The following is a 17,314-nucleotide window of genomic DNA, read 5'->3' as shown; positions in this document are numbered from 1 at the left end:
TGATGAGCACTAAAGCCACTAATGGAATAGTGGGTAAATATATTTACTTCCAAAACGAATCCTTTTCTCTAAAAATCCGGAAATCCTCAGTACACTCAATTTTGAAAATACCAAATTTTGAAATGTAGAAACCGTATCTTAATTTGATATGGTTACTTATTTTGATTACGGGTTTGATTCAAAAAAAATTATTAAAAAAAAAAATAGTCGGTTTGGAAGTTTGGAATCCAAATCGCTGTGATTGAGGAGAGCAGGACTCTGTTTTGACGTTAGCTTAAATTTTTTTTGAAGAATAGCCCACGTATGTAGCGCTCTCTCTGCCTTTGGCTATTTCTACCATAAAGCCCCTAAAGGTTTATAGTTATTGTCATTGAAGAGTGAACCATTGTTATTTGGTTTGGTAGAATCATGTTTAAAGATACATGTTTCGTTAATTATATTCCGCTAATGGTCACTACACGACAGGACAATTTTGAAACATGAACTAAACTTTCATTTTGAAATAGAAAATGATTTTTGTCAGTGTATATACCAAAAGGGTAAATATTAGAAACAAACTCAAAAAAGGCTGCACTTGCAAGCAAATTCAGAAAACGCAATATGCTTACAAGTCTCACATTCGAGATACCTTTATAGTCTTTTAACTTACACCTTTGAAAGAGACTAAATCAATGCAACGGCTTTGTCGGGTTTCCTGAACTGACCTCTACTGATCCAAAAAAGATGTCCAGGAAATCAATCCGACTTTGTGGAGAACTATGTTTTGCCTACGTGGAAAATATTATAAAAACTGGCGACTTCCTAAAAGAGTCATTGTTCAGTCTTGATGAAGTGGTTGGTCAGATGTTTTGAGACCGATGCGTCTTCCAGACTTCAAGTGAACCAACTTCAAAGAGTTCTAACAGCTTCTCATCGCATATGACTCTCCTCTTGCCAGAAGGATCCTAAGTTATGAAAATGGTATAAAGAAGCAAACAAGTAAGAGAAAAACCATAGTGTAGAGAGCAAACGTCATACCTGAAGATTATTCTGTTTTATGTCTCGAGCTTGACTACTGCATCTGAAAGTGGAAGGGGAGCAAGAACTTCCGTCTTCTTCTTTTATCTTGCTCGTCTGGTTCCTCACTATCTGTGTCTGACCAAATGCATATGCTTTGTTTATACCATGATGTTTATACCATGATGAGAAAAGGGACAAGTTGAGATTCATCTAGCTTTCTTACCTCCATCTGATTCCATTTTTTGCTTTCCATTCTTTGGGGAGTTAGAGCTAATTGATTCTCCTAGACCAGAGACAAACAACAATTAGTATATGGTTAAAATGCCAAAACCGGGAAAAGATGGCTCCCGTAAAATGTAAGAACTTTCCAGTCATCAAATACCTGCATTATCCTCTAGAGGCCATATGTGCTTTGTTAGCAGTTTATTCATCTGAAACATATTGATTGACTCGAACGGGAACAAAGATCGCAACGACTCATCGCATATTATTGTGCGTCCATCATTCGGATCTTGCAATTTGTTCTCCTTTATGTACTTCCAAAGCAATTTCACCACCTAAAACCATTTACCAGACAAAATGTTAAAACAAGGGATCTGGTTACGATAAATTAGATAAGTAACTTGGAAATTTAGGCTCAGATCTTGAGTAATATAACGAAGAGAAACTAATTCCCTCGAGTCAGACATGTACCTCTGTCCTGGCTAATTCTGTCACCCCAGTAAATGACTGAAGCTCCGGTGAGAGGCTGCAAATTTTAGCAAAGCCGCCTCCTCCTCCTTTTCTCTTGGGCTTCTCTACCGACTTGGCAGGCCTATTTGATAGAGAAAACTTAGTTTATGAGAATCAGAGTGGCGATAACTAGCTGGACAATACAAAAGCTGCGTGAGAAAGAGAGAACTAACGTTTTTCTCTTGCGTTTCCGCAAATTCCTAACTTCCTCATCTTCACTTTCTTCTTCCTTATTCTCTCCCACTTGTTCGTTTTGCTCCCCTTTCTTGTCTGTTCCCTCCGATGCCTTATCTTCAGCATCATATTCTTCTTGGAAAGAAAAAAAGTCATCTCATTATACTTGCATAACACAAACTCAGAAACTGCTGTCTACAACCGTAAAAAGGTACTCAGGAAATATATAATACCGTACAAAAATAAATTCATGTTCATTAGGAGTGGTCTCTTGCACAAATATATAAGCATCTTAACAACACAACGCTAGGGGAAAATTCTTTCCACACAGTTACACATGATCAGTCTCTACAGCGGAGTACTCCACATGATACAACTTGGCCTATCAAGCAACTTAGGATCAATGCACCACATGATACAACTTCTTAGCCTATCAAGCAACTTAGGATCATCAACGCAGTCCAATGTGACTGTACCAGACGCATCAAGTCCATGAAGAATTTAAGCAGAAATCTAAATACTAGAGCTTTTTATAGTTATTATAAACACCACCACCCTAAGAGAAAACTGTGAAAGCAGTATAATAATGAAAAGGAAGTGTTACCATCTCCCTCGCCTAAGGGCCAAATATGCTTGGATAAAGCCTTGTTCATTTGAAACATATTAATGGTCTTGACACGGAACAAGGAATGAAGCAACTCGTCACACACAATCTTCCTCCTGTCCTTTGGGTCCTGCAAATCCTTCTCTTTGATATAATCCCACAATTTCCTCACAACCTGAATAATATATTACACACAGGGGACAAAAAGAATGAAGTAAATTCCACTCCAAAGCATCGACATTACACTTGTAGAAGAAAGACAGAACAAGTACCTCGGTTCGAGCTAACTGAGATGTACCAACAACCTTCTCAAGCTGTGGAGAAAGCTGAGATACTTTGGCAAAGCCACCTCCTCGTTTCTTGGCCTTTACTGGCCTAACACATAAACAACAATGAACATGTGTACATTTATAAATCTCTTCAATTGAAAACTTAAACCACACCACACTAATGAATCATTCATTTTGATTGGATCGAAACGATCCCTATAAAAACTCAAACTTGTTGTGTGTGTGATCATCGATTCATTATTGGTATTGGAATTCAAAAGAATCCAATTTCACATAAACCAGAATCAATAATACAAAGAGAAATTACCGTTCCTCCTTCTCCTCCTCTTCACTTTCACTTCCTCCATCTCCGTCGCCGTCTCCATCAGCTACTTCAATTTCCGACTTGATTCCGTCGGCATCAATGTCATGTTCTTCTGCCTTAGGGGTCTCTTCTTCTTCTTCTACAGCGCCATTGGTCTCGAGAAAAGCGTCGATTTGATCCCTAATGAAGGCTTTCTTATCAGTAAAGTCGACACCGAAATCCGTCTCGAGTTGACGACGGACGCTAGCCGGAGTCGCCTTTTCTAGGTCGGAGCTACCGAGAATCTCACGGAGTCGGGTCACCAGGTCCAAGTCGGAAACCATATTTTTTTTTTCCGTTATTGAAGAAAAAAAGCACGAAGCAGCGGCTGATATGCAAAAGCGAAAAACCGATTCTCGAGAACTTACAGAAAGAGAGAACGTCGTCGTTTTCAGGTACTTCACCCTTTGTTCCACATTAACACGTTTTAATTTTGTGGTATTATTTTAGTTATGATTTGATTGAAAAAAAAAAACAAAAACAAAAACAAAATAGTTTGGATATTTTTCTTCTCTACAAGTTTCATCAACCAATCCAAAAAGTAAAAGTACCGTACAAGTAAATAGATTTCTTTATAAAATGTTGTGGTTTTAAGCAACTCTCCTCGTGAAGCCATATCTGTCTAAGAAGACTGGACCACGTAAGATGAAAATAAAATCATATGAATGAAGGTTACGACGACTTTAATCTTAGAAAAGTAAAAGTTTTGATTCTAAAGTCAAGATAATTAGACCTTATTGGGAGAGAGAGCTGAGACTTATTTTGCCTACACAAAAATTGAATAAAAGAAATATAAGAGAAAGAGAACTAAAAACACTAACACGTACAGTTAGAATATTAAGATGAGAAACATTATTAGCACGTACGTTTATGATTTGTACATACATATATGATTGTTTGCAATACAATATCAGGTTCACAAACCAAAAGGGGAAAGAAAAAAAACGAAGAAAAAATATGTTCTACAATTACAATTTTTGATGTAAGTAAGTATATCTTCAGAAACCTATTTCTTCAATATACACTATTCTTCATCTTCAGTTCAAGTCGTTAGCGGGATCTCCACGACGCTTCATAACTTGTAAATAATTTTCAATTTGTTTTTCAGTCAGTCCCTCTGCCTGCATTAAGTCGTGTATGTCTTTGGCTCTTGCCACTGAAATCAAAACAAAACAAAAAAAAAAAAATCAAAAAGTTAGTTAGAAAAAATGGAGTAATTAAGAGTTAAAAAAGAATAGACCCAAAAAAGGAAGGAATATTAAATAAAGTTACGTACTCGCTAATCCCCCAAGGCTAGCAACTGACTCATCAAACACCTGTTGAAGCCGACCTTCCCACTTGATTCCTGGTGCTCGTGGTCGTGGTCCTCGTGGAAGAGGGTGTTGGTTTGGATTTGGCAGTGGAAGAGGAAGTGGGTCTTGTAAGATATGTAGTCGTGGGTTTGGGCCTTGGGAATGAGGATAAAGAAAAGGGTTAAACGGAGAAGAGGATAACGGCGCCGACGAGATGTTATCCAAACGTGGACGAGTAGACGATGGTGATGCGGATAAGCTACCGAAAAGTGGTCGATAAGATGAATCGGGAGGATGAAATGGTGACTGAGAGGAGGATGAAGTCGTTGACAACATATCACCCAAACGCGATCGACGATATGGTTGAAATGCCGACGATGATAATGGTTTACTCAAACTTGGTTGATCAGAGGAATGAGGGGGTCGTCGAACAGAGTGTGAGACTGGCGACGGGAATAACTCCAACTCCCTCAACCCTGTTGGATGTACTTGAAGAGATGATGATGACGAAGACTGTGATTGAAGCAAGCTTTGACGAATACCTCGAAGTTGAGCAATTTCTGCATGAAAAGATTTGACACTTAGAGAGAGGAAGAAGGAATTAAGAGGGTGAAGCTAATGAGAAGATATATACTAACCTTCGTTTGTCCGGTAATTCCGATCTTGAATACTCTTGATCAAATCTTCATCTTCTTTACTCGTCTCTTCTAACTCCATCAAACGTTCATCTATCTTGGCAAGTTTACTGGGAAATGGATCAATGTTATCAAGCTGGTCAAGAAAGTCACCAAGACTCTTATTCTCGTAACTCATGATGGCTTGCGACGGAAGAAACTGATCCTCTCTCTGCGTTATATAGGAGAAAGAATTAGGAGATGGCTGGAAGAAACTGTTTGTTATGCATAATTACTAAAAACCCCACATATTTAACAATATTCATTTCACTTACGATTTAAAGTATTCTCGATGGCTCTGTTTGGTTGAGTTTTAATCAAGAAATGCTAATCACCTCGCTTCCTGCACATTTAAAGTGTTGTTGACGTAAGTCTTTAGGGTCAATTAGTTCGAAAGCTAGCTCTTCTAATGCCTGCAAGACTGAAGGGTTGTTGTATTTTGGAAAGTGGCGTAATTTTCTAAGGGTTTGTGATTGAATTATACATGTTTCGGTGTGTGAGGTGACTGCTCCGACGGAGAAAGCTGATTCAGCTCCTAAAAGAGCTCGCCAAACTGAGAAGAGCCGCATTCAAAACAAATCTAAGAAATCTGAAGCCTGAACACAGATGAAGAAGGTAATGTACTAAACCTCTCGTGTTGTTTCTGTTTGAAGATAGGATACAAGATTGTTGATAAGCTTGTAGATGCTTGCTACCTCTGAAGTTTTAGTGATAAGTTAGGTGGAAACAATATTAGGGAACGTTTCTCCTTTGGAATTCTTGTAGCAACCAGTAAACAACACTGAACACTGGAATATATGCAAGTAGGTGGATTAATTATCATTATTGCAACCGGTTTATCGCAAAAATTGAACTAGCTCGAGTGGTAGCTGCATGTTGAGAGATGGTTTCATGTTTCTATTAGAAAGTAAGCTAAGAAGATTTGGAAAGATATCATTGCTTCCAAATCTTCTTAGCTTCTTAGGTAATATTCATGCATGGCTTTAACCAAATTAACTCTCTTCTACGAGAGCACAAGAAGGTGGTCTCCGCAAATTCAACATGCTTTTATACCTACGCAACCACATCAAAAGCCCATGGAATGCAACCAGATCATCCTGACCTTTAATCCCAAACTCTCTTCTCCTCTCAAATATTTACTCCTTACTGTTTCATCTACTTTGTGCCCAGCAGCGTATCGGTTTAGCAAAACCGCATATATGTCTTCGATCTCGTTAATAAACCCATTCATTGCTCTTAGACATATCGTCGAGCACTTGGTGGAACTCTTCGAAGCGCGCCGTATTTTCCCAAGAACATGGAGAATCTATACACCAAGGAGCTAGATTAGATAAACTGGCCGGTCTCCAATGTTTAACGATCAATTGGGAAAGTACATAAGCTGGTCTCCAATCAGATCGATTCCGATTAACCAACCACTTGTACAAGAAGAACCATCTCTTCAGTTAACCATTATTCACTAACTCTTCCAAAACTTTAACAGATACAAATTGTTGCAATTAACATCGTAAAAAGAAATAACTCTTAAATTAAATCTAACGAGTTTATGACTAAACATTACAAAAATTTTCAATTTTAGAAAATATTAAATAATAATAAATAGAATTTACTGTATCTATGTTAACATTTTTGCAGCAGTTTTGTAAAAGTAGTCTTGAAGTTTGAAGATATTTATAACCAATGCCATTATCATTAAAACATTTAAAAAAAAAAAAGAAGATAAAATCGAAATATGCAAAAATAAGATATGTGAATTAAATATCCTCCTATCAATCCAATATAATGTTCCTAAATTATCTCCACCTCGGAGCCTAATAATCTGCAAAACTAAACAAAATCCATTCCAGTATAGAAAACTCTATATTCGCTCCAATCAATCATATTCAATTACTCCAAATTTTTTAATTTTTTTAAAAAATCCTCCAGATTTTCAGTCTTCAATATATAGAAAATCTAAAGAGTTTCCTCTGCTAAATATAAACTATTTAATCTACAACGAGATTTGTGGAAAAGTAACAGTACCAAATAAATTTCTTAAAAAATACATAAAAGAAAAATCTTAACTTCCTAGACACTCTGATTTCGTAATATACATAATACACAGTAATATAAGTAAATATTATTTATATAAATTAAATATTTATATATACATAACTATGTCAAAATCTTAACTTCTAGACAGTCCTCACAATTAAGTATATCGGGATTACGGATTTTAGCAAAGTACGTTTGTGATTGGCGGGTTGTCCCAAAAACTACAAATATATGATTAAAATAAATATATTATATATAAATAATATATTTACATAGTTATGTATATATTATACGTGAAATATGTGATAATGTGAGGAAATTTAATGTATACCAATTAAGGTATTTACAAAATATCATTATTATAAGTTATTTTAAAATTTCTTTTTTTTTCTTTGCCCACTAAAATTTTAAAGAATAATTAATATAAAATTTAGGTCAGGGACATGCTTAGGCATAACTTTAACGACTGCGGTCTTAGCGGGTTGACCCGCTGCGGTCCAAGAAATAAGAAATGTGGACCGACCTATTTGACACCTCTATGTACATGATTATTATAAACAAACAGGTAAAACTTAATAATATAAAAGGATATTAATACTATAAATTAATTTATAACAAAAATAAATTATTGTGTTGTATACCGTAGAATTAACAATCAAAATACAACTATACAATCTTAAATATCAAATAAAACGTATAAAATTAACTAACAATTACAACTTGAAATTTAATGATTTTAGTAAAAGAAAGTTTAAAATCTAGTACAATTAAACAAATTTGCTGACCAAAGTAAGATTTGAATGATAATAACAAATTTTAGTACATGATATAGTTCTTGCAATTCGTGCAGACAAAAAAAACAAATAAAAAACAAACAACTAATACGATAATGCATGTATATTATTGGGAAGCACCGATCGAGAACGCTCTGTTTGATAATTAACATCGATCTCTCAAGAAGAATATGCATGCATGTCATTATGTCAAGGTTTGTTATTAAATGCTCCCTGACCAGAGAAGTCCTAATTCATATACTCGTATGATTCTGGAGGTGATGAGATCAGCACCCTTCCCTTTTTGTATTGACTCTCGCATCATCCAACTAATCAAAATAATGGACACATAGACAGTCGTAAACAGTCGTCGTATTAACATTCTTTGGAAATACATGTTTCCAATACAATTTATCTATCGTGTGTGCGCTGCGTGTGATTTTTTATTTTTATTTTCTCCATTCTGTAACTCTTAACATGGTTTCGAGTTTGCTCTTAACTTTCTATATACGAGCAAAGATAGCAACTCCAGTCTATATCAAACACATTTTAGATTATGTACATACCATCCGATTAGTACCCTTTTTTTTTTGTTTTTTCCCCCTCAACCTTGGCCTATTTCTTATGAATTCATATTTGTAGCCTAAACTGCACTTCTTTATATGAAATAGTACGCCATCTGAATTTCATAATCTTTTTTTCTTGGATGTTACGGTTCCACTAAATATGAATCGATTGCTATAACTTTTCTTCTTGTAAAAAAATAAACAAAAATTCTCGAATATAATATAGGAAAACATTCTAAATATTATAAGAACATTTAAAAAGGTACGTGCATGCATATGATAAGATAGATGTTAAAGAAAAAAACACAAACAAAAAACCCCTTAACCGCGTTTATTATAGAATGAAATTTATTAATTTGAATCTTTTGATCCTCAGTTCTTCCGGAGTAGAGTTTGCTTTAAGGTACGTAACTCGGCGATTTCTATGGAGCGAATCCTCATCCTCTCGACGATAATAGCCTTGGCTACACGAATATGAACACACTAAGGTTTATTTATTTATTTAAAATAGAGAATAAAATAGAAAGAATGATCAAATAGAGAAATCAAAATCAGTACCTAAATCTAGATCGCTGATCTCCTCTTTGATTTGTTTAAGATAGTCGTCAATTCTGGATATTATTTCCGGAACTGATTTGAGTTTTGAGATTTCTTCCAGGAACTCATCAAGATCCTTCCTGGGGATTGAAAGTGAAGAGAAGCTTGGGAGAGAAGAAAGGTTTTTAAATCAGAGTGGAAAAAAAACACATTAAAAACCCTCGAAATTTACCTCATCTTCTTCAAATGTCTTGGACGAGGATGACGAATTAAGAATAAACGTGAACGGACTTGTCGGATTTCAAATGAATAATGCGGCTGTGCATGCACCATTCTCGATAACGAGATATCGTCTCTTCTTCTCTTTTGCCAAACAAACTCTCAACTTTTGTCGCTGTAATTATATATAGGGTAAAGATTAAATAATATTAGTGTTGCCAAAAAAAAAAACTCGCCCGATTCTAACAAATAATATTACAACGTTGCCAAGCTACCGTTTTTTAAATATTATATTTTATAAGAAGATAATAATACCAAGGTTGTTATTTTACTATATATCTATCTCGAATATTATTTATTGCGGTTTTTTTTTGTAAAAAGATATTTGGTAAAATCTAAACAAATTACGATTTAGATTCCAGTAGTGATATCTCTTTCTTTTGATAATTCTTAGAAACATTAGAAAAACGAGATTTAATTGATCCACGAAACTATTAACAATGTTGACGACAAAATAATAATAATAATAATAATGTGGTTTCCCGTTTCGTACGTATTATTTTCTGATCAGTTGATTGCTTTACATTTTTTTGTCCATGGTTCTGTGCCATTAATATCTTTTTTATATAAGTTGTCTACAAAACAATAACATATATCAGTTTATGATATAAAATATATTTAAAATAAAAAATAAAATGTATATCAAATTATAAAGAAAAAATATATATATATATGTTTTTGTATCTGACAAAATTTTTTTAAAAAATATATATTACAAAATATTTGAATAACTAAATAAGAGGACATATATAAAAAAATAATAATAATATTTTTTTTTGCTTTCACTCTCCTCCAACACACACAAATCACTTCTCTCTCGCTATTTTTTCTATTTCACAGATGGTCTCCACGACTAATTCTCCTACTGTAAATAGTAAACTCACTAATTTTCCAAATAAGTTTTAGAAATGTACTAATTTCCCACTTATCTAAAGATAATGCAAGAGAGTCCATCGGCGACCAGAGAATGTTTGGAGGATGGTGGAAGCCAGGATACGCCAGTTAAGTTCTCACGGACGCTGCGGAAATTAAAACAGTTCTTCCTATTTTCAGATGAACTTATCCAGTTTAACTATTTTTTCTGACATCGACGACGTTTTTTCTGGTTGAGATATTTTGAGAACAAACTCTGCCATGTTGATGATGATGAGTGAGTGATTGAAGAGAAAAAGTGGGATCGTTTCAATTGCTTTTATACGTTCTCACGGGTAAAGGTCGCTAATTACTAAAAGGGTTAAACTGTTAAAGGACTTCAAAAGTTCTCATAATTTAATTACCAAACCCGCCCACGTCTGAATTAGTCTAAATATATTTCCCAAATTTTATCTCATATTAAATGTAGTGAAAATAATTTTGTAATTTTTCTTCCACGTCTGAATTATTGTTTGAAATTTCGAAGAGAGCCCTTATATTTATCCTATACGTTTCCATTGTTCATTGTATTAAAATTTAAAAATGTTTTTTCCACCTAGAGATACAGAAGTACGTACACATGAAGTGATGAAACTAATCTCTCTTTTTTTGTGTGTGTATGTATTGTATTGTGTACTTACTACATACCCATGTAGAAGTAGAACGACATCTTTTCTTGAACATAAAGTAAGAAATCGTCGTAAAATATTCTAATAACTAAAGATGACAAAAATAATGTAAATCACTGAATTTTTAAATAACTATCAATAGATAGTTAGATGCCAAAGAAAAAAAGGAAAAAAACCCCTCAAAATTTCATTTATTTTCAAACCTTCGTTTGATCCTCAAAGCTTGTTGTGGAGTAGTAACCTATAGTAGCAAAAATAATCATTAATCTACCTATAAAGTATTAGAAACGATGATATTTTCTATTGATGTAAATGAATCAGTTGTTAAACTTACATTTTAACCGCTTCAATGTTCCTAAGGAACTCGGTGTTTCTCCTTTCCTCCTCTTCGTCCATCTTCCTAAGCTCTTCCGCGACTTTCATACGCAACTCTGTGATTTCCCTCAGTTCTTCTTTGAGTTTGGCCCTGACTGCAAGAATACCAAAAACCTTAGACATTAGCTATAAAGATTAATCATAAAAAGAGAGTGAAATATATATATATATATATAGAAATATATGATAAAATAGAAATTTAAAACATATATATACCGGCATCTTCTCTCATCTTCCGCTCTTCGAGTTCCTTTATTCGATCATCAACTCTGGATATTTGTTCTGGAACTGATTCGAGTTTGAAGATTTCTTCTAGAAATTCACGAAAATCTTTCATCTGTGGGATTAAATGTGAAGGGTGGCTTGGGTGACAAGCAAGTGTTGTAGAAGATTGCAAGGAAAATAATTAAAAAAAAAACAGCAAAAAAAGACTAAAAAAAACCCTAGTTAGAAATACAATACCTACGGCGCAGCTAACAAAAAGTGTAACTACGAGGCAGCTTATGATCATCAAACAGGGTCTACTACTATGGAATGGATTCTAAGAGATAACTATGAGGCTTCGTTAGGATGGGAAGCTTCTAGTATGCCAAATGCGAGATCACCACTTGAAGCAGAAGCCAAAGCATTACTTGTTGCAAGGTATCTATAAAGATATTCTCTTTTGTGTACTCGTTTTCACAACATAGTATTTATCCTCAAAAAACGATCATGTAATAAGGTTGCGCAGGCTAAACATGGCTGTCGAAATTGTATTTTCTATTCGAGTTGTTTTGATCCGCCTATATGGCTCTATGAACAGATGTATCATGACTTTTTACACTCATAAATAAAATCTCAATTTGCTGAAAAAAAAAAAAAATACAATACCTCGAGTAAATTCTAGAATCGACTTGCTGGATCTCAGATGAATTATACGAATGCACCATCTTGAAGACGAGAGATCTGCTGTCTCTCGAGTGTACTCCCTTATCTTTAACAAAAAAGAATACAAAACCCTACTTTTGTTTGTATATTTATAAGGTTAATGTCTGTTTTTGTAGATAAATTTGCTTCACAATATTTTCGCCACCACTTTTACTTTTTTAACCATATCAAACTTTTTTTTTTAGGTAAGGTAAAAAAAACGAAATTAATGGCCACCAAACTATATACGATGAATTGCTGGAAACGACGTCATAATAAAGAGGATACAAAAATCAGGATGAATGAGGTTATATAAATTTTATTTACCAATCAAAGTATAACAGTTACATAAGAACATTCATAAATGTACAATGACTGTGTCTCGTACAAACATATCATTCTTTCACCTGTCTAAAGAAGAGAAAAAAGGAACCTGAGACATACTTCTTGGACTCTGGCTCCATGATCTTCGAGGCGAAGGCATTGAAGGCATCTTTCTCTCTGGATTCCTACTTCTTCTGCTCTTTGCTTTTCCCTGCATCAAGAGTTTTTTCACAAGCCTCTCTTAAAACTTATTTGTGAATAGCTACTGAATCGAAAGCTTCAAATGGAAATATATCTTACCTTTAATCTAAAGTGGTCTAGTTCACGTTCAAGTAAACCAAGTTTTGTCTTGAGCTGTTCGAGTGCCTCTTCAGCAACTTCAGGGTTTATGTCTGTAATGTCTTCTCCTGTTACACCGGCTGCCTGAGGGAATTTTGAGTCCACACAAAGATGTTAACATACTGTTTTGGAGTTTTAGATCACTCGAATTGCAGAGCTTATTACAGCGAGAAACTATGACTGTTCCTCTTACCTTGAGAATACTGGTGCAGAGACCTAATAGCTTCTGAGCAAGCTGCATTCTATCCTCTTCAGTTTCCTTCAGTTTGGTACTTAACTGATGCGTCTTGTCAAGGTTTGAATGTAGGTTCTTTCCGGACGACGCTCGGTACCAAGCAAGCTCTTCTTTGGCACGAGAAACACTAACATCTGCTCGCCGTAACTTCAAATTGAGCTCATCAAGCTGAAGTTTTAACACACTGTTTTCTTCCTATTGCATATGACACCAAAGGAAAGGGTAATAAGTACCAGAATAAAAAAGAGTAATTATATTTCTACACAGAGAAGTATTTCAAGTTAGAGATTTCTTGCCTTAATTCGAGCTTGATCACGAGTTCTCCACTCAGGGGTTTGATGGGACGATAGCTTCTTCACTTCCCCTTCAAGTTCTATCACTCTTCTTTTATGACTAACATTCTCCTTCTGTTGAAAGTAAGAAGATTAAGATACGTTCTGTGAGGACTAACTTATTTTGTATAATGTGTAACAGTAAAATAAAAAACTGGTGCCTAATTTTTCAACCTTAAGTAATTCATTCTCTTTCTTAAGCAGCTGCTCATGCTGCCGATGTTCCTGGAGTTTTATCTGCGCAGTAACTAAATCTGTCTGCTTTCCGTCGATTTCCTCTATCCATCTGCATTGAGATATTGTATAAGAAACTATGATATAACATCTGGAACTGGCCAGAATCCATATTTCTGCTAGTGAAGATTTGGCAGAGTACATCACTTGCTTACCCTTGCCTTTCCTCATTGTATTCATTAATTTTCTGCTTGAGATGAGAGACTTCAAGATCCTATATACATAAAATTTCAGACACAAGAAGTTTGGTTATTATCAAAAACTTATTAATCTTTCTTGCTGGAGTTCTATCCAAAGAAAAATTACCCTTTCTCGTGAATCTGAACTATTAAGTTGAAGCATCTCTGCTATCTTCAATACTTGTTGACTATCCAAGAATGACTGCAAAGAAAGGCGGAAGACGGAAACAAGGTCACTGACTTTTAGTTACCACTTAGCGGTTTCTACAATAGAGGAACAACAAGACAATGACTAATGTAACCAGGTTAGATTCCACAGAGAATAAAGATCTTTCTTTATGTTTCATTACAGAGGCAGAAATATGTTAAAGCTATACACAACATGCGGGAAAAAAAAAAATTAAATAACCACTTACCGAACAATTCTGTTTGACTCCCAGCAAAACTCGATTAATATCATGGGTCATGCTATCCACCTTGGCGAGTTTTGAATTCAATAAAAATATCTGGGAGCAGAAATACGAGATTAGATAATAAATACCATGTGGATGCCAAACGTTCCACTATAACATATAGATAACATTTTCGACTAGTTACCTCTTTCTGCCGGGTTGCAACTACAGTTTCAAGCTCCTCAATTCGTAGCCTTGCAGCAGAAAGCTCCTCATCCTTCTCAGATCTCATTTGTTGTGCAATTCCCAACCCTATGCATCTGAAAGGAGAGCCAGAACCCCGAGGTTTCCCTGAACCTTTACTCAATGAAGAATCTATAGCTTGAGAAACATGGATTTCTGGCTTTACTTGCTGAGCCATTGCTTCCAACTCCTTGAACTGTTTGCAATGGATCAGTCTTAGTAATGCCAGTCTTTTGGTAAGCTTTTAAGGGTAGTCAATCAATTAGGAACCATCTTTACCTTATGCATGTATTCTCTAGCCTGAGCCTCAGCATGCAAATTTAATTCCGAGATATGCACACTGAGTTGAGAAATCTGTTGCAGAGCAAACATATATATACCATCAACAAACTCTGAGACTATCATTAAGGATCCATCCCTGTTTAAAATAACAAATTTTGTTACCTCGGTCTTTTGGTCAGCCGTATTTCTCTCAAGCGCTTCTATATGCTTCTTAGCTTCCTCAAGATCCATATGCTTTTCATCTAAAATTCTTTGACCATGCAAAATAGGAAATGAGTTGCTTTAAACATATACCTATAATTTAGGTTGCTTAAACTTTTCTAACCTTTTTATTTCCCCATCAGAATTTCTAGCACTTTCCATCTGCTGGCGTATGGTATGAAGCTCCATTTCCAGCTCCTCCCTTTGCAGACGCTGTCTTTCAGCTTCAACTTTGACAGCATTAACCTATTGAAAAACGTCTCCGTCAGAAAATTAAACACATCGATTAAAATAAGCTGTTACATGGTAAAGAAAGATTAGCTCTAACCTTGTTTTCAAGAACATTGATAGTATACTCAAGTTTCTCAACTGATCCTTCTAATAGCTTCACTTCTTCTTCTCTCTCATCGGCATATATCTTTCTTGATTCAGCAATCTGTGAGAAGTTAAGTAAGTATTGCAAAAAGGAATAAGAAAATGGACATGTCGTGTCAAGTCTAACTGTGTTGTTGTCTACCTGTTGAGCTTCTATGTACCTAGCTTCCATTTCTTTAGCCTCAGATTTCATCTTCCTGAATTCTTCTTTCAGATACAAAACCTCATCTTGGAGATTATCCCTGTCATCGATGGCCTCATTCAGTTTTCTCTGGGTAAACTCAACTGTATCATTCAATTGTCCGAGAGCATTTCTTAGATTAAAGAGCTCCATCTCCATGCTCTCCGATACCTTATTTTTCTGGATCAGCTCCTCCTCTAGAGAGCTTTTTTCTGCCATAAGAGCTTCAGCTTCCGCTCTAATGTCTTTATTTTCCGCCGACAGTTTTTGTTGACACTTCCTTACCTTTTCAGTATCCACTTCAAGGTTGCAGATTATTCCCTTGCTCTCTTGCAGTCGAACTTCAAGCATTTGGGCGTGAGAAACGGCATCTTCTAGTTCAAATGTTTTCACTGCTAGTGTCTTTTCTAAAGCTTCAACATGAACCATGATTTCCTTTGTTTCATCTTTCTTATCCCTAGAATTGGAAGCAGATTCTTGTAGAAGGCTGAGGTCAAAAGACAACCCCTTTAGAACATCATCCTTTCTCAAAAGCTCATCGCGGAGATTCAGATTCTCAGACAACAAGTCTTGTACATCAATCTGCAAAGATTGAACAGTATCTGCGAATTCTGAAGCCTTATTGATGTTTTCACATATCAGTTGCAACATTTTTTCAGAAATAACTAGACCATCTCTGGTTAGTTTCTCCAGTATCCTGCTATCTTCAGCTAAATGTGTGCATTTGGCAATGCTTAGCCTCGTAACATCTAGTGCTTTAAATTGATCTTCACCAAAATGTATGACCTTGTTCTTAAGGGAGATGTTTTCCTTCTTCAACGAACTGACAACGTCAGCATAAACTTGTATATCCCTTTCTTTGATATCCAATTCTTCTGCAGTGACTGACTGGGAATGTTGGAGACTGTCAAGTTCAGAAGCTTTAATCGCCAATTCTTGCTGTATCCCAGTGATGCGAGACTCCAAGAAGAAGACTCTTTCTCCAAACACCTTGTTTACTTCGTCCATTTCAGCGATTTTTTGTACACAGTGATCAAGATCCGATGAGAGAACCTTGATTTTACTTTGTGCTTCAGTCACCTTTTGTTTCACTGAAACGGTCTCCAATTTGTTATCAACCAGACATTGGTCTTTGAGCTCACTCTCCACTTGGGAAACAAACAGTTTCTCTTTAAGATCCTCAACGATGGCATGATGATCAAGAAGCTCTCTATCTACAACTGCTAGACGAGAAGAATATTCTTTTACTGTTTGCGCCAGAACAACTGACTCAACATCTTTTGAGCAAAGGTCCATGAAGTAAAGCTGAACTTCGGTGTCAAAGAAATCATCTTTCTGATTCAGATGCAGCTCTTGCTCCAACAGAGTTTCAGCAAGGCTCCCATTGCTCAAATCTATTTCTTTCAGCAAAATATCAAGCTGAGATCCCATGCTGTTAGATCTTTGCAACATCAGCTCCTCCTGGTACTGTAGCCCTGAAATTTTCTGATCAAAATTGCTTAATTTTGTAGTAAGCAGATTAGTTGCTTCTTCATTTCTCGAAATTCTCTCAAAACCATTCTTTATATCAGTCAGTAGTTTGCCCTTCAGATTTGCAAACATTTCAAGCTCCCTTCTTAACCTTAGATTGTTATTTCTTAATCCGGCTATGGAAGAGTTTGATACACACAGACCACGTTGAAGCAGACCATTTTCGGTATTGATCCCTGTAACTGTTTCTAACAAAACCCCCATATGGCATAGGTGTAGAACTGAGAGAGCACAATCCTTCATGATTATTTCTGACCAGATATCCTCAAGGAACAATCTAGCTGAGTTTGTATCTGAAACCCAAGACTTCAACTCAGATAAATCATTGGCCATGCCAGTCAAGGCCAC

The 17,314-nt window shown here is 35.5% G+C and overlaps 3 protein-coding genes across 4 annotated transcripts in view; all 3 read right to left on the bottom strand.

Moving 5' to 3' along the window:
• Positions 563-3,518, bottom strand: LOC104767632 (protein TRI1). Of its 2 annotated transcripts, none has more exons than XM_019240695.1 (9): positions 3,107-3,518; positions 2,782-2,884; positions 2,510-2,684; positions 1,905-2,040; positions 1,693-1,813; positions 1,382-1,556; positions 1,223-1,282; positions 1,018-1,134; positions 563-944 (listed from the first exon to the last, which is right to left on the bottom strand). In XM_019240695.1, the coding sequence occupies exons 1-8, from the start codon at positions 3,424-3,426 to the stop codon at positions 1,052-1,054; spliced, it is 1,173 nt and encodes a 390-aa protein (XP_019096240.1). In that variant the 5' UTR covers positions 3,427-3,518; the 3' UTR covers positions 563-944; positions 1,018-1,051. The 2 variants fall into 2 exon arrangements, with proteins under 2 accessions (XP_019096240.1, XP_019096241.1); XM_019240696.1 differs by having other exon boundaries at positions 1,018-1,128.
• On the bottom strand, positions 8,753-9,374 carry LOC104765772. The gene is made up of 3 exons (XM_010489532.1): positions 9,251-9,374; positions 9,040-9,158; positions 8,753-8,945 (listed from the first exon to the last, which is right to left on the bottom strand). The coding sequence occupies exons 1-3, from the start codon at positions 9,349-9,351 to the stop codon at positions 8,854-8,856; spliced, it is 312 nt and encodes a 103-aa protein (XP_010487834.1). The 5' UTR covers positions 9,352-9,374; the 3' UTR covers positions 8,753-8,853.
• LOC104767630 (kinesin-like protein KIN-12D) overlaps positions 12,413-17,314 on the bottom strand; it is a 15,126-nt gene continuing 10,224 nt past the window's right edge. The window contains exons 25-38 of the mRNA XM_010491628.2: positions 15,398-17,057; positions 15,209-15,316; positions 15,005-15,126; positions 14,842-14,929; positions 14,677-14,751; positions 14,360-14,593; positions 14,179-14,268; positions 13,890-13,964; positions 13,739-13,797; positions 13,524-13,635; positions 13,314-13,424; positions 12,976-13,212; positions 12,744-12,866; positions 12,413-12,654 (exon numbers count right to left, since the gene is read on the bottom strand). Of these exons, the coding sequence (XP_010489930.1) occupies positions 12,523-12,654; positions 12,744-12,866; positions 12,976-13,212; positions 13,314-13,424; positions 13,524-13,635; positions 13,739-13,797; positions 13,890-13,964; positions 14,179-14,268; positions 14,360-14,593; positions 14,677-14,751; positions 14,842-14,929; positions 15,005-15,126; positions 15,209-15,316; positions 15,398-17,057 (3,226 nt within the window). The 3' untranslated portion in view covers positions 12,413-12,522. The remainder of the gene's footprint in view (positions 12,655-12,743; positions 12,867-12,975; positions 13,213-13,313; positions 13,425-13,523; positions 13,636-13,738; positions 13,798-13,889; positions 13,965-14,178; positions 14,269-14,359; positions 14,594-14,676; positions 14,752-14,841; positions 14,930-15,004; positions 15,127-15,208; positions 15,317-15,397; positions 17,058-17,314) is intronic.

This window comes from Camelina sativa, chromosome 19, assembly GCF_000633955.1.
Source record: "Camelina sativa cultivar DH55 chromosome 19, Cs, whole genome shotgun sequence".
Taxonomy (NCBI): domain Eukaryota; kingdom Viridiplantae; phylum Streptophyta; class Magnoliopsida; order Brassicales; family Brassicaceae; genus Camelina; species Camelina sativa.
This window is presented reverse-complemented; position numbering and strand designations above follow the sequence as displayed.